Source organism: Lepus europaeus, chromosome 1 (genome assembly GCF_033115175.1).
Source record: "Lepus europaeus isolate LE1 chromosome 1, mLepTim1.pri, whole genome shotgun sequence".
NCBI lineage: Eukaryota > Metazoa > Chordata > Mammalia > Lagomorpha > Leporidae > Lepus > Lepus europaeus.
Genome location: NC_084827.1, coordinates 26,522,450 through 26,547,959, shown reverse-complemented (window position 1 = coordinate 26,547,959; position 25,510 = coordinate 26,522,450). Strand labels below are relative to the sequence as shown.

Below are 25,510 nucleotides of genomic sequence, written 5' to 3'. Positions count from 1 at the left end.
GTGACCTGGGGTGGGGGGTTGGGGGGCCCGGTGGGAGCCTCTAGAGCATTTACTGCAAAGTAGCCCAGGAGTCCTTCTCCTGAGCGAGGGATTAGGAGTAAAGATGGAAAGGAATAAAAGTGGAAAAATACGTGAATATAAGAACGACCCGCAGTTGGAGCCCAAAGCCTTACGTGATGCGTCCTGTGGCTTTTTCCCTTTCTGGAAAAAGGCATTATTATTACTTTTTCTCTCCAACAAGAGTTTGGGGAAACTTTCCTCCTAGGTGTTATTTAACGAACCCATTCCAATTGGACATTAGATAGCAGTTTTTTTTTTTCTCCTCCAGCACTCTGCAAACAGTCCAAGGAATGCTTTTGCCCTTTCCAAAAAAGCGTTTAAGAAGGGAGAGCCATTTCTTTAAAGTTCAATGATTTTCACTTCGAAATTTCTGCAAGATTTGTTAGATTTTTAACTAAATTTTTAAAACAGCACCACATACAACTTGGCTTCCTTTAACAGATGCTTGGGCATTCATCCTAACAGTGACACACACCAATGAGGAACTGTTGTCATTTTAGAATAGTTTGCAGTTAGCTGAAGAGACTATCTGGGCAAAAACCCAGAACCCACTCTTCACTCTTCAGAATTACACATCTTCATATACCTTTCTGTGGCTCGAAGATGAGAACATGTTGGAAGTCCTCACCACAACAGGAGCAGGTCTGCCACCTGTGTTTCATTGCAGGCATCCTTGTAGAGGAAGAGGTAGGGAATGGAGTTAGAGGATGGTTTTGGGTGTAGAAAGGAAGGAACAGAGAACATCAAGATCTGGAGAGAAGCTGCAATGCACTGACCCACAAAGGGGGAAAAGGTGGCCTGGGCTGGGCTGCAGCAACACCCTCCTGGCTCCCAATGCTCTCCTCCCCTAAATGCTTTTCCCTTTTATCTCTGAATTCTAACAGCTACACATTGCCCCAGTTTTTTTTTTTTTTTTTCTTTTAAGACAGAGTTCTTGTAGATTTAGGAGAGGTTATCAGTTATTCACATTTTGGGACATAATGGATCAAATATGCTGAGATAACTGTATCAAGGAAATGGGACACTTGATTTCAAGGAAACGAGTGGGTAATTTCCAAGAAGGGAGAAATCTGAGCTGGGAAGCAGCCAGCTTGGGGAGGTCCCACAGGGGGATTTAGGAAAGCACAACTGGGCAGCTGAGGGTTGAAGAACAGGGTTTTGGAAATGAGGACGGAGGACAAAATGTCTTTCAGAAACCCTGCATTGGTTGAGTTAACTTCTAAGCTGGAAAAGGGGAAGAAATCACCTCCTTCCTCTTTTATCTGTGTGATCTGACCCCTAGGACCCAGAAGTTGAGCCCAAACAATACTACAACTGTTGACTGAATGAACTTTTATGGGCTACTTCTGGTACCTAGTCACCACTGAAAACAATCATGGGAGAATGAATTTGGAGGTCCAAGTCGTTTCACATCTGAAGTTTTAGGACATAAGATTCATAAACTCATGGATACCTCCACTTATTTTGAATTAACTGACTTGATTTTAAGAAATTATGTGTGAATGAGTGCAGTAGCACAGTATGCTAGTATATTTCAGGGAACACTACACAAATAAAAATTCAGAGAGAAATTACAAAGCATAATACTATTACCTTTCAAAATCCTAGCAAGAATATTTTTGAGGAAATTACTGCTAGTCAATTTCTTGTTACTATTACTAGCTAGCACTAAACACCACTGATTATTAGATAACATTAATTAGTAACATTAATAGTACACAATATCTGAGTGTCTAGTCAACATTTCCTTTGCTATGGAACTATGCTGGCATAGTAATTCTTTTAATAAATGTGTCTGCCTACTAGGTACAAACTACAATGTTAATATATTTTAGTCATTTGAAAACAAAGTGTAACAAAACAGATTTTAAGAAGAAACAAAAACGCAGAGCCAGATGGTTGGGATGTTTGAAATACAGCAAACATCTTTTACTGCATTTAACCTATACAAGTCTAATAAATACAGGAGTTGTTATGACCAAATGTATTTTTATTGCCTGCAAGCTGTTATACTTATAAGTAGGAGAATATGGTATGTTTATGGAAGCACATTTGATGTTCACAATAGAACAAAGACACAAGCCCATTGGATAGCCTACTCTACATTTGGGTTTGGCAGTCCTTTCAGTGCAGGGATATACCTGCAGACCAATTCAGAGTACTAAGAACCAAGGTTAAAGATTTTATACACATCACAACAATGGCAAATTAACCACAAAACAAACCTTGCACATAAATGATAAACTGGAGGATAAACACCATTTTAACAAAGGTATGGTGGAGTTGGCACAGTGATCAGAAGTGTCTTCTCACAATTTTGTATATGGAGAAATACATATCTCACACACAGGGCATTACTTTGATGTGTGTACAGAAAAAAAAAGGTCAAATCTGCTGAAAAAAAAAAGTCATGTTCCAATCACAAATGGAACCAAAGCTCATTTTGGGTTAAGCTACACAAAAGATGATTTTAAAACAAGACAACAAACTTGGTATTTTACCTTTAACTCTACTTCAAGGCTTACTTTTGAAAAAAAAAAAAAAACTAGCATTTTTATTTGGTCAAGACACTAAGTGTAATTACAGGAACAAGGTACCAAAAAAAAAAAAAAAAAAAAAAAAAAAAAAAAAAAAAGCCGAGATCCTCTTTTCCGCTCCAGAGCTATGTGTTACTGGCCTTCTTCTTCTTCATCACTATCTTTCATTGTAATGCCCTGAAGCCCGCCTCCTTCAGACACCGAGGCAGTGGCTTCCTCCACTGTTAAGCGTCTGTGCAGAGTATCATATGTCTTGCTGTTCAGGGTTCCTTCCAGCACTCCCTGCAGTCGGAAGTCCCTGTAGGTTTTCTGTAGGAAGAAGACAGAATCTGCTTAGATAACTTAGATATGTAGGGATGTGTGTGTGTGTGTAACTAAATATACTCAGTTGGCATTTCAAAAATGATCATGGTCAGATTATGGCTGGCATGTCAACCTTACTGTTGGTGTCTTTTTCTTGTTCTTTTTCTTTCTTCTTCTTTAAGACTTAGTTATTTATTTGAAAGGTAGAGTGACTGGTGGGGTTGGGGGCAAAGAGTGCCAGAGATCTCACATCCACTGGCTCTTTCCCTAACTTGGTACAGCAGCCAGATCTGGCAGGCGAAATCCAGAACCCAAGAACTCCAAGCTGGTCTCCTACATGAATGGCAGGGGCCATCCTTTGCTGCTTTCACAGGCACATTAGCAGGAACCTGGATTGGAAGCAGAGCAGCCAGGACTAAAACTGGTGTTTTAATATGAGATACCAGCATCACAAGTGGGCAGCTTAACACACTGTGCCTCAATGCCACCAGCTCCTTGCTGGTGTATTTCTAGGGAGAAAATGGAATGAGAGCCTTTGGATAATGCTACTGAAATCACAGAGATTAAAATGTGACTATTAGATGACAAATTAGACCCTCTACCAAACTGCAACTGCGCTAAAGTTCACTATTTGAGAGCCAGCGCCGCGGCTCAGTAGGCTAATCCTCCACCTTGCGGCGCCGGCACACCAGGTTCTAGTCCTGGTCGGGGCACCGATCCTGTCCTGGTTGCCCCTCTTCCAGGCCAGCTCTCTGCTGTGGCCAGGGAGTGCAGTGGAGGATGGCCCAAGTCCTTGGGCCCTGCACCCCATGGGAGACCAGGAGTAGCACCTGGCTCCTGCCATTGGAACAGCGCGGTGCACCGGCCGCAGCGCGCCTACCGTGGCGGCCATTGGAGGGTGAACCAACGGCAAAAAGGAAGACCTTTCTCTCTGTCTCCCTCTATTGTCCACTCTGCCTGTCAAAAATAAAAAAAATTAAAATTAAAATTAAAAAAAAAGTTCACTATTTGAATAACCTGTAACATTGATAAAATGATATGTACTCATATACATTTTTAATATGAAGGAATTCTTAGTTTTTCAATTGAGCAGACTTTGTTTTAACATTGAAAATTGCACTTAATTTTATAAAATGCATTAATTTTGGAGATCAGGTTTCTGGAGGCAAAAGACTTGTTATCAGTTTAAAAAGTTTACATCTTATTCATTTATAAATCATAAAATATATAAATTTGTGTACATTAAATGTCAATGAATTTCACCCTTTATTTTTGAAATTCTTTTGGAATGGGAAGTGCTGAGGTGGTGCTGTGTGAAGTAGGTTAATCGTCTGCCTTTGGTGCTGGCATCCCATATGGGCACCGGTTTGTATCCTGGCTGTTCCACTTCTGATCCAGCTCCCTGCTGATGGCCTGGGAAAGCAGTAGAAGATGGCCCAAGTGCTTGGACCCCTGAGAAAAAGGTCTTCCATCTGCTGGTTCACTGTCCAGATGGTTGCAATGGTGAGAGCTGGACTGATCTGAAGCCAGGATCTTTTTCTGGGTCACCCATGTGGGCGCAGGGGCCCAAGCACTTTGGTCATCTTCCACTGCTTTCCCAGGCCATTAGCAGAGAGCTGGATTGGAAGAGGGGCAGCCTCTTCTGGTGCCCATATGGGACACAGATGTTGCAGGCAGAGGCTTAGTCCACTACACCACAGTGCCGGCCCCTTCTATAGTTACTTCTAAAAAACTAACAGGGGGAGAGGGGTGTCCTTATGGCACAGTGGGCTAAGCTGCCACTTGCTGCCCACATGGGAGTTCCTGTTCTAGTCCTGGCTCCTCTACTTCTAATCCAGCTCCCTGCTAATGTATCTGGGAAAGCAGCAGAAGATGGTCAAGGTGCTTGGGCCACTGTACCTGCATGGGAGATCCCAATGGAGCTTCTAGCTCCTGGCTTTGGCCTGTCCTAAATCTTCTGTTGTGGCCATTTGTGGGGGAATGTGGTGAACCACCGGGTGGTAGATTCTCTCCTCTCTCCCTTTCCCTTCTTCTCTTCTTCCTTTTCATTTTCTCTGTTGCTCTTTCAAATCTATCTATCTATCTATCTTTAAAAATCCCCAAACTCAACAAACTTTTCTGTTGCACTTGAAATATAATCTATAAAAGTTCCCATATATTTACTTATTAATGTGTGATTTTCTTAACAGATAAATTTCCAAGACTAAATAAGACTGGTATTTTTTTGTTATTGATTTCTAAAGTTGGCACAAAAGCCCAGAGTTAATAAAATGGAGGGAAAATGTACAATGAAGATATGCCATTGTATGGAATCACTTATAGCTCATTTTTAATGCTAATCATCTCTCACAATTCCTCAACTTCCTATGTTAGATATAGACAGTTAAGCAATCAGACTGCAGTGGATTGGCCCAAATATCAGTACATATGCCACTGGTTTCTTCTAAATGACTGTTGGTAGCTAATTTTGTTGTTGATGTTTTGGTCATGGTTGTTTGCACTAAATAGAAAAAAGTAAAATAAGAAGGAGGAATTTTTACTTCATAGTCCAACATCATAACTGTAATAGCTGGAAATCAACAGTAAGAGATGCTTGATTTCATAGAACACAGTAGAAGTGTTCATAATACTTGTGTCATAACATTTAGAAATCACCATAACAGTCAGATATTTGAACTGAAGATATTTATTCACATGTCAATCTTAATCCCCTTGACACACACACCTGGCCTTTTGGAAGAGCAGAGGCATTACAAGGTAGTGGGACCATTGGGATTTTCACTTTTTAACTTCCTCTCTTTTCCCACCTGACTTAGGCTCCACGACATCATTCCAGCTTCAAGAATGCTATGTGAGGGCTTTCATCGTGGATTAAGGAATAAAGCTGCCACATGCAGTACAGGCATCCCAAATTGGCACTCCACTTCTGATCCAGATCTCTGCTTTGGCCTGGGAAAGCAGTAAAAGATGGCCCAAGTCCTTGAAACCCTGCACTCATGTGGGAGACCCAGAAGAAGCTTCTGGCTCCTGGCTTTGGATCAGCTGAGCTCTGGCCATTGCAGCCATTTGGGGAGTGAACCAGCAGATGGAAGACATCTCTCTCTGTCTCTCTGCCTCTCTGAAACTCTGCCTTTCAAATAAATAAATAAATCTTAAAAAGTAAGAATGCTATTTCAACAGAAAGGATGACAAGTGAATGACATTTTTAATTGAATAACTGCTTCATACAAATAAACTCATATTAGAAAAGTCCACCATATATCAAAAAACAAAAAGCTGAACTTTGAGGAATGATGTGTACTATCGAATGCAGTGTCTCAAGAGCTAGTACAATTTACATTCAGGCAGTATTTTTTCCTTAAATGATTAAACCTCCTTTCCCTGAAACTTTGGTAGTTTATCTTAGGACACATATAATCCATTATCCTCATGCTCTCCGTGTATGCTTAATAAGCTTATTATCATAAAGTCATAAGCTTCTTTTAAGTCCTAAGTTACTGGGAGTGAGGTGAGGTTCTCTTAAACCAATACTTACAAAAATTCCCAGCCGGACTGGTGAGGCAACTCTGGAAGGTAAATTTTGTCTAGATAATCTGGTAACTTACATACATGGTATTGTTACCATAGAGATTTGTGTTCCAGCCTTTAACTGTCTTGCAGTTAAAGATATACCAAATATATAAAGTATTTACCTACAGATGATGTACCTGATACTAAGCATGCCCTATTGACAATTATACAGAGTTTGTGAATTTTACTTTCTAAGATTATTGGAATAACTTCCCTTTTAGCTTAATTGTCAACAAGTTGGCCAGGACAGAGTTGATTTGTGGATTTTAAGAATTGGTTTTCTAATTTATATTCAATTAAGACCACTTCCTCATTCTATTAACATGCAATAAACATCTTTATAAACAAGCAATAACCAGCTAGGTGAGCTGTGGGGCAGATATCCTGGTAATCTCTCTCTCTTATTCATAAAATGCTTGCAGCATTTGCACATCCTCTGTGACTGCCACATCCTTTGCATGGCTCTTCTTTAAGACAAATATTGGTCACAGGGGGTTGCTCACTTGTCTTCTTCCCCTCAGCAAAGGAGGCAGATGATTTATGTTAACTGTGTTTAAATGATATATGGCCACTGGGAAGAATACAAATCCAACATTTTGATTATTTGAGAATTCCATTCCCCCTCCAAATAAATCATTTTGATGTTAAAACTTAACAAATAATTTCACAGTCCTTAATTTTTTCATGGAATTCCTACTGAAGTGTTTTTTTTTTTTTTCCCCTTAGTGAACACACAAAAGAACCACTTGGTTTCTAAGTGTTGTAACAGGGCAAGGTTGGACATCATATACATCTGATGGCAGCTGGATTTCCATGGGCACAGAATGACAGTACCAGGAAATGGGAAGGCCTGGAGTACTACAGTGGAGCACCTTGGCTCCTGGGCAGAAGGCACTGCTCTGCTGTAACATTCAGGGCATTCTAAACGATGTGCATGGAAGGAAAGCCTGCCCATGGCCACTCACAATGCATGTGTTATGTAATCACTTCTGAATGCCCTGGGAAAATGATCATTATGATTAAAACTATAGAGGTTCTCAATAGGGAGGAATCCATGTATAAAACTGGTTAAAGTCTGTTTATATTCAACATAGAAGAATCGACTAGAATAGTAAATTGTTAATTCACTAATTGTGATTTCACTGTGAAAATATTCATTTGAAATTATTAAAGAGTGCCTTATGACTTGATTAAATATATCAGTCCAAGAACTGAATTGGCTGAATCTGGGAACTTGCTTGCAAAAAAAAACAAAACATGTAAATCCAAACATATTTATGAAATTTGACTTCATAGTCATCAGTCTTCACTACTGGCAGCCACAATGAAGAATACATTAAAATAAGAAAATGATTGGCTTAGAGTATAATGAAATGTCACAATATAATCATTAATTAATTGTTCCTTTCTGCTAAAATAGTCACTGGTGAGAATACTTAAGATTTACTCTCAGCAAATTTAAGTATACAGTATATTAACTACAGTCACGTTGTATACCTTGAATACATACATTTTTGTTAACTATAACTCATTAAACTTGTTTTGATCACGAACTGCAAAGATATTTGAGTATGTGAAAGAAATGATGGGCAAATAAAAAACTATTGGTTTTCATTCTAAAAACTATGTAAACAGCTTAATGTGTAAATTAAACACAGTTGACTAAATATGGAACTTTTGAGATGCTGAACACAATAGACATAATCTTAAAAATATGGTTGATGGTAAGGATAAAAGCTAATCCCAATAGCAGCCTCAGTATAGACTGTACCTTAACATATACATATAATAAGAAAGTAAACATACTATCATGAGTATGTTTTCTGAAAACCAAACTTGATTTGAGACCTTCCCAAGGGATACAGAAACAAGGAAGAAACAACAGAGAACTGATGTCAATGTGAATGTATTGTGGTATGCTTTCAGATTCTTTGTAAAATATCTCAAAAAACACGATCAGGATCAAAGATATTTTCTGCATGGAAATATAGTGCATAGCTATAGTATTACAACTTTGTGGGTGACAGCAGTTTCCTTGTTATTTATGACCAGTTCTGATTACCACTTGTATTAATGTGATATTATCAGTGTGGTTCTACATTCCAGTAGATTTATCAGTTTCTACTTTGGAACAGAACTTTCCCTGTTTGTGAGTCTTTCTAACCTGTCACACCTCATGTGTGTATGGCACAAAAAAAATTTGTATTCTAATTAGGCTGCAAGAACTGAAAGAATAATGGAAAATGTCTTAATGTGTAGAGAAACTTCTTTTAATGATGTAATACAGCAAATCTTCACAAACTTCAGTGTGCATTAGACTCACTTGGAAGGTTTGTTAATATGTAGACTGCAGGTCCTACTGTCAGTTTCTGATTCAGTGAGTCTGGAGTGGGACCCAGGAATCTGCAGCTATAGCAGGTGATGCTGGTTATGGCAGGTCAGGAATGACACTGTGAGAACCACCTGTGTGCACACATGCACCTACATTTTGTGTATGTACACACACATGTATGTGCCACAAACAAATAGAAATAAAATGGAAGTAGAGATCTGTGCAGAGGAACAGTTGTTTCTCTATAGCACAGAATTATGTTTTCAGCCATAACATGCAATTTGTCTCAATTTTAATAAAAGGTTAAGCTTGAGGTAAACTGTGTGCTTCCACTAGAATTTATAAAGTCTGAAAAATTATATCAAATAAATTATTTGCTAAATAGACTACTCACTAAATATAACATGTAGGAAGAGAGAAAATCAAAATGGCCTTGCTGAACTTGTATGACATCTGTGTTGGTGTTCTGGATGGTCTCCAACATTCAAACTGGTCCTATTTTACACGTAAGAAGGGTCACATTTCCAAATGAATTTAGGTAGTGATGGGGTACTACTTTTATACTAGGATATAATATTTGAGACTCTCCTATCAAAAAATATACTTCAAAAATCCTCCCCTTGACACATGATCCTGATAAATATGAAGTAAATGTATTATGAGAATATATCATGACAAAATATGTTTAGTCTTAAAATTAATGTAAAATTATTGTGGAAATTACATCTACATTTAGATAAATGTAGAACTTTATTCACATTATAAAACATGATCACTTGCTACCAAATGTTTTTATTTCTTAGTACAGAGTAGATAGACTTAGGTCTATTTAGTAACCTAAGTAAACAATGGAAGTAAACAGCTGATCATCATTGCTAATAAGTGATTTTTTTAAGTACATATAGTCACTCAGTTGTATCATATGTGACTTTTTTGTACGTTTTACTGTCTTGCCATTATTTTTTATAACATGGTGGGCAACTCGCATCTAAACACATTTTGTTTACCTTCACAATCTTGATGAGAGTCTTCAGTTGGTAAATATGAAGCTGGAGGTCTAATCTATCAGCCAACCACACGCAGATGACTTTCATGGAGCTGCTGTACCATTGCTGGAAGGGAGGATGGGGCACAGAGGAGGAGAACACAAAGAGAAAAGCTCTGCGGTATTCATTTAACAGATTCGGTAATGAGGGGGTAATGAAACACTCTGAAATGACCACAGATCAGTACTTGAAGTCAATAATGCCATAATTTCCTGTTAACAGAATTGTATGTTTGGCTAGAAAATCTGCTATGTTGACCTAGGCTGTTCTTTACATGAATTAACATTACAGTCTTTCAGCTGTAACATATTCACGGGAAACAGTGTTTCTGCACTTTGCAGCCTAGCGGCCTGCTTTGTAATTTGTAGGTAACAATGGGTACTAAATAACATGCTAAGGGACTGAATGGACCGTCCACCAGCAGGAATAAACAGGCAAGTTATTTTCAAAGGCAAATTTACCATTAGCCTGCACGTTATATAAGAATCAAAGGGAAGATATGTTAGGCCATAAGGCACATAACCTGGAAATAACATTTTAAAGGAGCAATGGCAAAAAGCACCCACGGCTTACTAAACAGTAATTCTCAATCACCCCTTTATCTGCACCTGGTTGTTAAGCATTTGCCAGGATGTTTGAAAAGTACCTAAAATAAAGATTTATTGAGATCTAAGGAAGAACATTTGTCAAGACAGAATTCTTGCATCTTATAAGAATGGCAAAACAGACTCCAGGTGACCAAATGATAAAAAGAATGCATCTGTTTCATTTTGCAAGTGTTTTTAGAGGGTTCATAATTTCCCTGGTTATTGCAAGTCTCTTGAAGGAAAAACTATTCCTCTTTAATATAATTTCCTACTTCTATAAAATGATGGTGAGTATGCTAAAAGGATAAATTTTATACCAATTTCCAAAACAGGCAACGCCATCAGTGGCAACCCTGCAAAGGATTCAGTGATTAGTGCCAGACTTAGGTTTAGGTAACACCAGAAGAATAATGCAACTCATTCAGTGAGTTGAAAGATCAGTGTCCATTCAGCACTCAGGAGAAAGCAAAGGCGTTCTGAGAGACAAGAGATTTTGCCCAAACATGGAGACAATAAGGCTCATGTGTGCCATGTTTTCAGGTATTCAAACAACAGAAAATCTTCAAAGTTTTCTTTCCATAATAAAACAGTAAACTAAGCTTCTAGGAAAAATCATGGTATAAGACTAAAATTCATCTGGATTTCTATTTATTAATGCTGTTCTAATACAGCTTAGTATAATAAGAAATGGTATTTTAAATATAAATTTAAAAAGTTATTTTCACATTCATCACTTATTTCTATCTGTTGGTATAATGAACATGTATGCACAAAGTTAAATTAACTAATTAAAATGAGTAACTGGCTTACTTTATCATCAAGTGGATTCTAAGGTTCTGAAATGTGGGATAGTCCATGATTTTCATAAAAATATGTTACTCATGTACTTAGTTTCGATCCTTTCTAGTGATTACTTTCTTAATTTTTAGAACACATAAAAATACCAGAAATAAATTTTATAAAATGAGATACCTATACTCCTAAATTGAAAAAAATAAACAAACAGCTGGTGAATTCACCTCAACTGACATGGTTAATCTCACACTCTTTTACACATACACACTTTTATTTATGACATTAAACTCTATACTTCTAAAATTTAAATTATTTATAGCTTCAACTTCTTGAGTTCTATTTTAATGCAAGTAAACACAAAGACTGGAGAGACTGAACATGAGTTGACTGAATTAAGACTTGCATACCCACACCATCTCCATATAACTTATAAGCTAAAGTGTTCTCAAGTACACATAATTACTAAAAATTATAGTCCTGCAGTGGACAGCTTTTCTTTTTTGTTAAGAAAGACAAAGTATTATATACTGTATGAAGTCTAGCATACCATATCTGTTCATTTGTTGAATCAAGCATTTACTACACACAATGTAACTTGTATAAATTGAGGAAAACAAAAATATCTTTTAAAAAATATTCCACATGCACCTTTATGTTCTTAAAAACATCCTTACATAACATTAATTCAACTCTATTTACCATTATATGTAGAAGATAGTTACAATTAAGTGATAGTTGGAAGAAATTTACTGTAACACAGAAATTATTAACAACACCAACAATAGAATTTTAGACAAAAAGAATTTGGGAATAAAATGAGCCAAGTTAACCATGAAAATTTAAAGAGAAACAACAACTTTTAAGTAAAGTATTTAAGCTGCTTTACCCTCATTTTACTTTGAGGAAAAATAAGTTATTCTATAAGGAAAAGTATCTAAGTATCATTATTGGCTTAAAATTGTGTATATGAAATACATGGAATCTGTTCTCTTTATATAAATAAAAAAAGAGAGAGAAAGGAAAACTTACTGTAGTAGATAAAAATGTGTATTTTTGGTTTCTAAGTGAACGGATTTTGAAGAGGGATTTTAGCTAAATTAGGCAAATGACTGCAGGAGAGCACTAACTTCATTCAGAACTTAGCCCAAATTGCTATTAAGAACAGGCTAACAACTACCACCACCCCCTCGGGACTGCCTCTTTCCTGAATGTGGTGAAACTTGCACACACACACAAACACAGCAAACAAACAAAGCCCCCCAACATACACTCTAGCACTTCCCTGTGTCTGGGGTGGGGATTCACAGGCCCTTCTTTGAAAAGCTGGAATATGGTAGGTCCCATGTTTTCATCTTAAAAAGCCAGTTAGCTTAGTTTTATTCCTCCTCTGCCACCCCACGAAATCAAACCACCCTCCTCCTCCCCCAAAAGAAAAATGATTTGAAAAAGGTGAATTTGGAATAAAGCATGACTGTGAGAAAATGTCTTTTCATTTTGGAAAAGTTAATTTTATAAAATAACTTGGCTGATTATTCACTTTTCCCTTCAGGGGATGACAAGCAAGGGGCACTCAGCTTGCAGTGCAGTCATGGGCATGGTGCTCTGCTTTATTCTTTCGCTTTGGTCGACACAGGAATAAAGCAGTAAGTGTATATTTTACAAATTTTTTTTTTCTACATCAATCCATGACAGCAGCCTACCACTTTAACAAAAAATATGCTTTTTTTTTTTTCTTTTTGTGGTTCATTCAACTCCTGTAAGGGCATGCATTACTCACTTCATTTTCTTGAGATATCTCTTGTAAAGCAAAAATAAAAGGAAAGGAAAGGCTAGGGTTGACTCTGCGAGACCCTTGTATTTATTCACACTTATTGTGCATGACTGTGGACTGGTAAATCATATTAGCAGCCCGTCTCCCCATCAAGCTGCTACTTGCTTTCCAGCCCTGGGAAGGTTCAACAAATCAACAGGAGCACGGAAAACAGAACATCAGTCTAATCTAGTGTTTAAGGTGAAGTTTTCAAACCCAATCTAAGAAGATCTTTAGAGCAAGCAACAAGCTGAAGGGCTCAGAAGGTGGTATTGACAATGAAAGAGTGTTGAAATATTGAGAAGCGCAGCACTTGTGCATTTTTAATAACAAGAGGGTCAACAAGGACACAGCTCCCTCAGTGCCAGGAGTCGCCACTGACTATGGAAATTGCCACACCAGGGCTATAAACGCTTGCAGTTCATCAGCTTTCTTAAACAGTTCATCAGCTTTCCTAAACACCCTGAACCCCCTCAGTGGACCTTTAGTCTTGAATTAACAAACCAAAGCAATGAAAGAGGGTGCAGTCTGAATGGCTGGCATTGATCCCCAACTGTGTCAGCACTGCTACAGGCCCTGAAAAACTCTCTCCATTGTCAATAGAAATTGACAAACCTCCTCTCCTAAATAGTGCAGCTGAGCCGGGCGGGATCCACGCAGCTGTAAAGGGCTCTGCTCTTGGGGCCCGGGAGCACTAACAATAGAACAAGCATGAGCTCTTTGTCAGTCCCAGACTCGGCAATTTTCTAACAAGGATTAAAGTTGTTTCTCCGCAGAGCTGGTGAAAAGAGATTTAGCAACATACCGTGCTTTCTTCATGCAAGTTAAAGAGAAGTAGTTAAGGAATTTCATTATTCTGTTGACTAGCAGAAATACAAAACAAATATATTAAATATGCACAATTCCCTTTTTGCCTAACTTATAACATTTTGAGGATGATGCAATTAAATATAACACTTACTGCCTGGAAACAAGCCCTTCACATTTATTTGGGAAGTTTTATTTTTAAAAAGTCCAGCTGCTTGCCACCTGGAATGAGGTCTCAATACATACTAATGCACAATGCCTTTAGACCCTCTGTGGCTGATATTCCTAAATCTGAATCACAAGACCACATAGGGCTTATATATCGTGGCTGCTTCAAGCAAATGATTTCTGTCAGAATGCGGTTTCTGATGATGATGGCAAGGTAAAAACAGTTCTTTGCTAGGGCACAAATCTGTGACATATTTTCTGCTTAAGTGTTTAGCTTTTTATTGATTATGAATTGGTACAACTAGTTGATATATTTTCATTCTTCTCCAGCTATGCTTGTCTCAATAGATGAATAACAGGAAAAAGAAAAAAGAAAAAAAAAAAACCCCAACACTTTTTAGTGCACTGAGACGCGGAATGGCTACATGTCCACAGTATGTATGCATGTCTCATTGATTTTGAGAGACGCAGTTTTACAGGAGTTGAGTCACTTTGTTGAAATAACACCTAGAAAATCTCACCTTAGGAAATATACACCTTTTACATGTGAAGCTGAATTGAATAAAAGAACAAACAGTATTTTTAAATGCTGAAATTTGTGATATGTTTGACAAATAAAGCCATCCCAGGGTCATTCAGTAGCCAAACAAAGCTAAATGAAATAGAAATGTTAAAGCCCTAAAGTTGCACCAGATATAGTAAAAAGTAAGCATTCATTAAACGTTTGAGCGTCCCTTTTGTCAATAGTACATCTATTTTCTATATGCATAACTGGATTTGTAGTTCCGTTTCATTCCTTATTTGTAAATGCTAAAATGCAAATTCAATATTAATAGTAAACTTCATAAAATTATGCCAACATTTCCCTCCACTATTCAAGGCATCTCACTGAACTATCATTCTTGGCTCCACTAAATAGACTCCAAAAGCACAGGCATTTTGTAAGTTTTGAGTGTGAAGTTTTGAGGGCTTGGAGTATTACTAAGAATTGAAGCCAGACCATTTGGTTAAAAATGCAGATGTGTTCAACCCAACCTCTACCTATCGACATTCCCAGCTAGACCGAGAGATACTCATGGGGAAGATAGAGACTTGTGAAAATTGAGCCAGCGGCCAAGGGCAGGCTGTCAATACTCCAGATGACTGGGAAGAGAAGTTGGGAGGGTGGGTGGTGCAGGCCCTCTGCACGCTGCTGTTTGCCTGATTGAGACTGTTGCCTTCCCTCTCTGTGCCTCAGTTTTATCATCTGTCCCATGAGGGGGAGAGTCTCAGAGTCTAGCTTTAAGGTTCTAAGGTATTTATGCTCTGTAGAAATACTGGGAACTAGATTTTACTGCTAGAGAAAAGGCAATAATGAGCTTGTGATTCTTGTAAAAATGAACGGAAGGGAAAAACCAAATTGTTATTGCTTTTATATGCTGCTTCCATGCAGCTTTATCCCTTCAGAACAAAGACAAATCCAAGTCTAGCTTCTCAGAACTTTCTACTGTGTTTTAACTTATTTTATTTTTCATGTTGTCTAGACACATTATAAACATGAAACAAGAAAGTGTAATGAGGAATGAATAAAGAATTGTGATTTTATTACAATTATCATTTACGTCAATTCTGATTATAAAGGTGTCTGATATTTTCTTTATCTTCCATGGGAAGTTCATGTAATCAGTAAAAATTTCATTTAAATCTTACAACTGCCTTGACAAGGTGGGGATTATTATTCCCAGTTTTTATATTTGAAAAATGAGTTTACATAGGTAGAAAACTGAATTTAGAGTAAGCAATTTACCGATTTATGTTTCTAAAACAAAAATAATAAGTGATAGGTTAACAATTTGTATCTTGTATTTATGCTCCAAATTCTCTGTTCATAAATACTATGTTAATCAACTGTCCTTTCAGAAAGTTTGGAATTTTGTTCTGTCAATAAAATTTCTGATTCATAAAAACCGTTGGGTGCTTGCAGGCAAACTAAGAAGAAAAGTTCTACCATTTCTTGGGAGTTCGTGACTGTATTTCTAAATAGGATTGTGAATGAATATAGGAGACAAACAAAATAAGCTTATCACATTTTCTTGTTGAAGCAATGTGCATCTCCAAAGACTATAGATACTTGTAATCCCAATAATGTGATCTGTAACATAACTAAAGTATTCGAAAAGCAACTCTCCCTGTTAGAATAACCAACTGGCTATTATGCTATGCATCTCCTCCATATTCTCTTCTTCAGACTCATTTTATAGTGCTGTCCACCCTGGAGAAGTAAAAACACCAGCAAGGCGCAGGCGTTTGGTGCAGTAGTTAGGACACTGCTTCGGGATGCCCGCATCCCATGTCAGAGGCCTGGGTAGAAGTACTGGCTTTGTTCCTGACTCCAGGTTCCTGCTAATATGTACCCTGCGAGGCAGCAGGTGGTGACTCAAGTGGCTGGGTCCTTACATCCACAAGACAGACCCAGACTGAGCTCTCAGTTCTTGATCTGGGCTTTGCCCTAACCCTGCCCCAGCTGCAGAGTTAACCAGCAGTTAGGAAATTCCCCTCTCTCTCTGTCTCAAATCAAAAAATAAAAGAAAGAAAATCATTATAATTAAAAAAAAAGACTTGAAAATATTTTATATACCCCCCCCCCCCCCAAAAAAAAATGCAATGTGGAAAAAACGAGCCTTGGCTCACCCATAGGGGAACTGCATATACACGGCTTTCTTTATTGGGCTCATGCACTCTTTTTTTTTTTTTTTTGACAGGCAGAGTGGACAGTGAGAGAGAGAGAGAGAGAGAGAGAGAGAGAAAGGTCTTCCTTTGCTGTTGGTTCACCCTCCAATGGCTGCCGTGGCTGGTGCGCTGTGGCCGGCACACCACGCTGATCCGATGGCAGGAGCCAGGTGCTTCTCCTGGTCTCCCATGCAGGTGCTGGGCCCAAGCACTTGGGCCATCCTCCACTGCATTCCTGGGCTACAGCAGAGAACTGGCCTGGAAGAGGGGCAACCGGGACAGAATCCGGCGCCCCGACCGGGACTAGAACCCGGTGTGTGGGCGCATGCACTCTTTTTTAAACACAAAATTGAGAAGATGTTGAATCCTGCCTTTTTCTTCCATGTTTCGAGAAGTTATTTTCAGAGTCACTTTCATTTTTTAATTTCATCAGGAAGTATGCAAATTATGAGCAGTAAGTCTCTTCACAAAGCCTGCCAACATGGGAGGGTTTGCATATAGTAGGTGCCTTGTAAGTGCTTGTTGAATGCTGAAAACATCCTGATCTTTCAAGTCCCATACTTTTTCTTTAAAAAAAAAATGCATGGATATGATAATGGAGTTATTTGTAGATGAATGAGAGCCTCTTCAGTTCCACAGCAGAATAAGTATATCACAGGACACATTCCATAAAGTGGGAGCTTCACAGCTCTTTTCAATTCATAACTCTTTCATGAATCCCAAATTCCCTTCGCTCCAAAATGTTCTAAAAATAATATTAAACTAGCAAATTTTTCTCCACACTACACAAAGGGTATTGAAATCAATACTGTTCTTTATTTATTATTATCGATAACAATAAATTTATTTATTATTATCGATAATAATAAATTATTACAAGTGCCTCTGTAAGTGTATTCTGTGGTTTTTTTCCTGGTGCTAAGGAGACTAATTATTACAGTGAAAGTTACAGAAAAATTAGATAGTGAAAATTTCAGAGAATCTGGTTGTTCCCTATCTGCCACTTGATGACCAATGATGGGGTATGTACTGGTTTGGCTGATCTTTTGAAATGATTAATGGTTTGACTGAACTCAATGGTCAATCCAGTTCTAATGGCAGGTGAAGCATTATGGGGCACACACATGGGCACCACAACCTTTCCATCTGGTTGGATGACTCACTTGGAATGCTGTATGTAAAATTTTAGTTGAAATTTCATTCTAAATCAATACAGTTGGATTTAGATAAAAATATATTGGACTCTTGGAACTGCTATTGGGTGGCACAGCTTAGTTTCAAGGTAAAACCTAGGTGTGAGAATTAGCTGTTGGGAGGTTTTTCCACTTTGGTTTCTCTATAATAAATAGGAAACATTACCAAATCACTTTTTGAGAGTGTCATAAGCGCTTGGGTAAACAGCTACCTTTCTATCTCTGAGTCATGGAGTACTCCCACAAGAACCATGCTCACTCAATTGAACAACCTGCAGCTCAATCTCATGACTGACTTCTCTATGCTTTTGGTTTCTGGGCATGCCAGTCCCTTTGTCTGGATTTTTATTTCCTGGCCAAATTCATGTCAGCCTTTAAGACTCACCTCTACCATCAGCTTGATGAATCCAGTACTATGATTTTCCAGGTAGAATTAGGTTCTCTCCTATCTTCTGCTTGTACTAATCTCTACAGGTGTCTATAAAACTATTACACAATGTGGTACATGTCTGCATCAATCAGCTGTGAGTATTCACAAGATATTAACTTATTCTTAATGGTTTTATCACCTCCAGCTCTTGGCAGAATATCTGGCACGTATCATGTACTACTTGTTAACTGAAGGACAGAATGTTTTTAAATATTTGGAAATATAAAATGCTATATGTGTAATAGAAGCAGGGCAGTTTTTCAACAGGAAAAAAAATACCACAGATGAGTACCAGAGCCAGATTCACTGTTGACTTAAATCACATGTTTCATTAACAGAAAAATAATTTAGTAGATGTTAAAATTATAGAAATTATTGAAGAGTAAAAATTGCATTTGGCTAAAAAGTTTTAAAACAGAACTGAAATGGAACTTCAAATGTGAGTCTAATTTTATGTTGGGTGATGAATGAAATAAAGGAGGAAGTACTACAAATTAACAAACCTCGTTTCTATGTGCATATGTAGTGTGCCCACAGAGATACAGTAACACTGGAAGTTCAGATATTCCCATCAACTGCAGGAATATTTTCCATCAATAAACATGTATGTTTACTGGCTGTCTCAAGGACTAGGTCTCTTGGGAATGACCCTCCAGAGGCTGTAAGCCAAAAAGAGAGCTGTCACTCCAGGATATGCTCAGGTGTATTGACTGGGACCCATTCTTGGGGGTTACCCAAAGCTATGGGATATAGTTAGCGATATAGCTGGCTATGCTGCCTATATATTTTCACCACTAAGCAACATGTTGTGAGTGCTTTCTATACTTTGATTTTGTGAACTACTTTTAAAGAAATGTACAAATTTTGTTGCTGTGGCAATGTTGTATAAGAGCATTCTTCAGAGTTGTTGTAAGTCTGGCCTTTGAGCAAAAATCCCAGGAAGGATACAGGGGAGAGCAGGCTCCTGTCTTGCAATCATGACTTTGGATATTGCAGGCACTAGGAATAGGTACAAACTTTGGGTTGGCAAGAAACTTACAGCAAGTTTCCAATCATACACTTAACACAAAGGGAGAAATAAGTATTATAATCACTATTATCTATTTTGAAAGGGTATTGAATTTTAGTTCTCCATAATACTTACATTTTGAAAAAAAAATCTGCAAATATCTATCATGCAGATGAAAAAGTGAAAAACTTTATGTGACATTTTCTCAAAATGATATTTGGTTTTCAAAATGTAGGCATCCTTAGGGCAGAGACTTGGCTTATCTTGTTTAGTATTCTATTTCCAGATTCTAGCACAGAGTGTGGTCTTTAGGAAGGTTTAATAAATATAAGTTGGATGATACAGGATAAATGATTAACAAGAGAGCTTCCAATTCTGTATTCTAATTAGAATCCTGAGTCATTGTGACACAGAGATCCAACTTTGCATGACAAAATTAATGCCTAACATTTCAATCTTAAAATTCATTGTCATTCCTTATACATGACAATCAAGTGTTAACTGGATTTGTTTTACTGACCTTAAACATGAAAAACATCAACTGAATGGACATTTTTCATCAATAACCATGTACACTGCCAGATAGAATGTAACAGAGGAAAGGCAACAAAACGAAATATGAAGAGTATATAGAACCAAGTTTAGAGAGATCAGTAGAGCAAAAGTGTGGGAAAGACATGCATGAGAATGCATAAATAGGAATAAAGCTTAAAAGAATCTTGCTCAGCCACATTCAAATACTGCATCCTATCACTGACTGTGAAGCCCAAGCATAACAGAGAACACTTTGAGAAGTTTCAAAGGATAGCCACAAAGATGATTAAAGGGCTCAAAAAGGGGCCTATGAAGAGAAGTTAAACAAATAGGGATTATTTATCCTGCAGTAGACAAGAATGACAGGTGCCTTAATAACAGTCTTCATATATAGGAAGGATTATTCCCTAGAGGATGCTAGCTACCTGCTTTTTGTTCTCCACTGAGAGGAAAAGGGAAAATGGGTTTAAAAATTAGCATGAAAAATCTAGGTGAGATAGGCATTAGAACGTTCCTTTGTGCAAACAAAATATTTTGCCCATATTACAATAGCAAAATTCAGATGGCCTCTGATCTAGATCTGGGCTGAGATTAGGGAATTGAGGGCTCTCCTTAAAGGTATTTGTACATATCTTTGAAAGATTTTCTTTTATGTAGTTTCCTATCAATGCATTTAATAAATATATCTTATTTTTGGGGGGAGGGGCCACAATAGCCACTTCATTATACAATTTTTTTTTTTTTTAGTTGGGTTTAGTTAAGAGTGGTGAGCTGGCTGCCATTGCTATGCCTGCCTGTGACTGGTGCTGAGCCTACAGAACGGGATGCAGTGAGGGCTTGAAAAGGGGATGGTTCACAGAGGTGGCATACAAAAAGCTACCACAGAAAATGGCCTCCAAGTCATGTATGTCATTTGCTCCTGAAGTTAGGCTGAGGGGAAATAGAGTCCTAGTTCTCAGTCCCAGAGAAACACTGTTGTACTGGTTAGCTGGGAGCAAAGCTAGCCTCAGGGGAGGTCCTGGCCTTTCTGCTACGTCACTAGTGACCAGATGAAGTGCAGGCATGCAAAGTCATCATGGAGAACCCAGACATTACATGGAGGCGTCAGAATCCCCAGACCATCATAAATGTGAAAGAGGCAAAATGCTCAACATGTTGCTGATAGTCAATTTAACCACTTTTGATAAAATCACCAGAGAGAATGTTCTAATTTCTTCAACAAATATGAAGTCTTTGTTACTACCTTGGGTAGATGGATGCAAATGCACATTTATGCAATTGGTGTTAGAAAAATTTCTCTATGAAAATGGAAGTTTTGTCACCTTTCATTCATCAAAGACAATTTTACCATTTCTAAGAAAGCTTAGGTGATCAACATTTTTTTTTTCCTATTCAAGCAAAAACCTCCGATCTGTTTGTATGTGAGTTTTTTTTTTTTTTTTTTTTTTTTTAATTCTGAGCACAATTAAAGGTGAGTTAAGGCTCTGGTGGAAATCTAAAGAGCATCAGCAAATCTGAGCACTGCTCAGCTTTTGAATTGCTTTTCTACTTCTCAGTTCTTTTAAATGGTTTTCTATGGCAGGAACATTTTTCTTAATTAGTCACAGCTAATTAGTGTTCTGGCATAGACAAGTAATCAGAAATGTCAGAGCTGCAAGGCTACATCTCCCTAATCCTTTGATAATAATTTAGCCTCCTGGGAGGGCCCCAAGCTGTGGTAAGTAGTGACTGACAATAAGGCAAAATTAGGTGGGCAGTAGACCATTAGGATAGAAAAATAAAAAGCACTACCAAATCCTGCTGAGCACCATCAGGCAACTGACTGCACTGCCAGATGAGGTGCCTGTTTAAGCCTGTGTTGTTAATTAGCTGATTCTACCAGACCTGCCACATATGTCCAGGTGCCTCATGCAAAGATGTGTATTGCTGGGGATGTGCCAAATGACAATTGTGTTTCATGATCACATTTCAAGAATCTAAGTAAGTAGTCCACATATTTCTCGAAGATTCTTTTGAATTATCAAAGAAATAAGATCAACAAGCTACAATACATTTTTCTTGCTGAGTTTTCTTTTAGGCAATTAGGCACGCTTATCTCAAGTTTCTCAGGTTTTAATTCACCAACAGCTTAGATTCAAATGAGGGCCTTTGGCCTCTCTAAACTGCGTCTGGACTTGCCAAAGCTTTTTGGCACACATCATACATCAAAAGTAGATCCTTTTTTAAAAATAAATTCTTACACTTACAAATAATAACTTAGCATTAAAATGATTATCAACTCAAATGAACCAGACAGCTGTAATTCGAGAGCAGAGGTTTTAAAGAGAAACAAACTTTGAGAGAAAAGGAGAGAGAGAAAGAAAAAGTCAAGAAGGACTCTGTATGTCATTTCCTGAGGCAGATATGACAATCTAGAGACAGGTTTGCCTGTGCATATCTTAAAAGAGGTCAGACAACTTGCATGTGAGTCCAAATACTGTGAGAAAAACAAAACAGGAATACGTGCAATGAAAACCATAACACAACATCTGGAAAAGTGTGTTAAAGCAACTAAAAAACAGTGTTAAAATATATGAGTGAGATGAATGAGACATCCCTCCTATTATAAACATAGCAAAAATTCATCAAACTTTTTATCTAACTTTCACATACAATGAGGTACCAGGGTACACAGCATAACAATGTTCGGAAATAATTTACCTCAGCCTCAAGCATATCACTGAAGTTTTATCATCTATCCTTATCTACTGATGGAAAAGGAAATGATAGGATGTGGGAAAAATGCTGGGACCCAATTTTGAGTGTTGACATGAAAATCACAGTGGGGCATAATGGGCCCAAAGTTAGTGTTTTATATTTGATTGCTTTTTTTTTTTTTTTTACAGGCAGAGTTGGACAGTGAGAGAGAGAGAGAGAGACAGAGAGAAAGGTCTTCTTTCCGTTGGTTTACCCCGCAAATGGCCACTATGGCCGGTGTGCTGTGGCTACGCGCGCTGCACTGATCTGAAGCCAGGAGCCAGGTGCTTCCTCCTGGTCTCCCATGCGGGTGCAGGGCCCAAGCACTTGGGCCATCCTCCACTGCCTTCCTGGGCCACAGCAGAGAGCTGGACTGGAAGAGGAGCAACTGGGACAGAACCGGAGCCCCAACCGGAACTAGAACTCAGAGTGCCGGTGCCGCAGATGGAAGATTAGCCTAGTGAGCTGTGGTGCCGGCCTGATTACTCTTTTTTTTTTTTTTTTTTTACTATAAAGAAAACCAAAAAGAAAATGCTCTGTAATGGGAATCTATACTAACTTATGTGGGCCATATAACAACTCTCCAATTATTTAAATTGAAAAATCATTGAAGAAAGAAAATCTGCTATTTTTTAAAAAAAGATTTTATTTATTTATTTGAGAGGCAGAGTCACAGACAATGAGAGGGAGAGACAGAGAGATTTGTCTTCCTCCTGCTGGTTCACTCCCCAAATGGCCACAATGGCCAGATCCAAGTTGATCCAAGCCAGGAGCCAGGAGCTTCTTCCAGGTCTTTCACACAGGTGCAGGGGCCCAACTGCTTGGGCCATCCTCTGCTGCTTTCCCAGGCCATGGCAGAGAGCTAGATCAGAAGAGGAGCAACTAGGACTCGAACTGGTGCCCATATGGGATGCCGGTGCTGCAGGTGGAGGATTAACCTGTGCCACAGCACTGACCCAGAAAATTTGCTATTTTTAAATTCAACATTCACATGTAGGAGAATACTAGAGGACTTCAAAAAGTTTGTGCAAAGTGGAATTAAAAGACAATGGATTGGGGCCAACACTGTGGCTCAGCAGGTTAAGCTGCTGTCTGCAGCACCGTTATCCTGTGTGGGTACCAGTTAGAGTCTGGCTGCCCCACTTCCAATCCAGCTCTTTGCTAATGCACCCGAGAAAGCAGTGGACAATGGTCCAAGTGCTTGGCTCCCTGCACCCATGTGGGAGACCCAGATGAAGCTTCTGGCTCTTGGCTTCAGTCTGCCCCAGCCCTGGTCGTTACAGACATTTGGGGAGTGAACAAGCAGATAGAAGATCTCTCTTTCCCTCTTCCTCTCCCTCTCTCTCCCTCTCACTTTTCTTTCCATTTTCCCATAAACTTTTTGATGTACCCTCATATATTTACATCATAGAATTATAGGAAATGCAAGAAGCTAAAGATAGTTGTCCATTGTAATGAGTGCTAGCCTGCATTCCTAATAAAGAGGCTGACTCCGTACACAAAGAAACTTACCCAGAGAACATTACTGAAAAAAAAAAATACATGGTCAGCACAAATACCATTTATATAGTAGTCACTCTTATTATGTTGTTGATTTCAACTATTTCTGAGAACCTACTGGTAATATACTGAATTTTTAAGTTAAGAATAGTAGTGCTGCTTTTAGAACTGTATATTTGAAATACATGAAATTTGTTGCCCCTTTATAAATAAAAAATCTTAAAAAAGAATAGTAGCATTGGTTTACAAATGATGAATAAACTTTCCCATCTAATGTTTGGTGTGAAACACTAAACTCAAAAATTTTGAGCACTCTGAACATTTCTTCCCTTCATATTTGAGTCTAGAGACAGTAGCATTTACAGTGCAAAAATTAGTTCCATTTTGAAAAGCACATTCATTTGTAATATTGCCATATCCTTTTCTTTCTACCTTAACATAAGTGAGTTACTAAGCCCATTTATATAGGTTAGGTCACTTTTATTGAAAATGTTTAATACAGTTTTCTTTATTGAAAAGTAAAAATTCTTTTCATGAAAAGTTCTGAGAAATTAATCCTTTATTAAGTACTGTTTGGATGAATATAACTGATTAACTATCATTTAAGGAATTACTTTTAATTTTACAAGACTTCATAACACTACTTTAAAAAAACTCATTGAGATGAAATTCCTCAATAATTAAGTATTTAATCAGTTTATAACACAAGAGACTGTCTAATCTGCATGATTTACCAATTAAATACTGCACCCTGATGTGTCTTCAGCAACATGTGAGCTAAATGAGATTGTTTCAAGGGACTCAAGGTGGGAAGTGACCAATAAATGTACAGAGAGAGGTTTAGAGAGGTAGATAGGTGTAATAGCCACCTTAGAAAATAAGTTACACTTCTGTCAACCCCAGCTGCCTCTGTGTAGTTGTGTTCTTGGACATCAGGAAATGAATGCAGAGCCTGCTGCTGTGGCAGTGCTTGTAGATGCTGGCTTTGAGTTCTGAAACAATGATTTGCTGTTTCAGAGAACCAAAGCTTCAAGGTATGCATGTAGCATCTCCCCTGACACACGGAAACCTGCAGCTAGTACTACATGTCTTGAAACATGCAAGATTGAGAAATCATTCAACAGGGGAGGAAACAGCATAGGAGGCATTAAAACAGAACTGAAGAAATAGAAAATCCTTTTTTAAACTTTTATGTTGAGACTAAGCAAGATTAATTCAACAAGATTTATTAAGTATGCTGACAATGACGTTGTATATGTTAGAAAAAGGACACTGGCATAAGAGAAACTATTCATAAAACAAAAAATTCTTTTGGGAAATCATGCTCATTCTTACCGTGGGAGAACTTTCCTTAGATTTCTCTTGCCCAGACAAGACATTTTAA

The 25,510-nt window shown here is 38.1% G+C and overlaps 1 protein-coding gene across 4 annotated transcripts in view; it reads right to left on the bottom strand.

The window, feature by feature from the left end:
- Positions 1–1,959: 1,959 nt before the first annotated feature.
- The window catches only part of CADPS2 (calcium dependent secretion activator 2), a 628,355-nt gene continuing 604,804 nt past the window's right edge, over positions 1,960–25,510 (bottom strand). For all 4 annotated transcript variants that reach the window (XM_062205893.1, XM_062205984.1, XM_062206081.1 and 1 more), the window contains 2 exons: positions 9,810–9,914; positions 1,960–2,906 (listed from right to left, as the gene is read on the bottom strand). In XM_062205893.1, the coding sequence (XP_062061877.1) occupies positions 2,730–2,906; positions 9,810–9,914 (282 nt within the window). In that variant the 3' untranslated portion in view covers positions 1,960–2,729. The remainder of the gene's footprint in view (positions 2,907–9,809; positions 9,915–25,510) is intronic.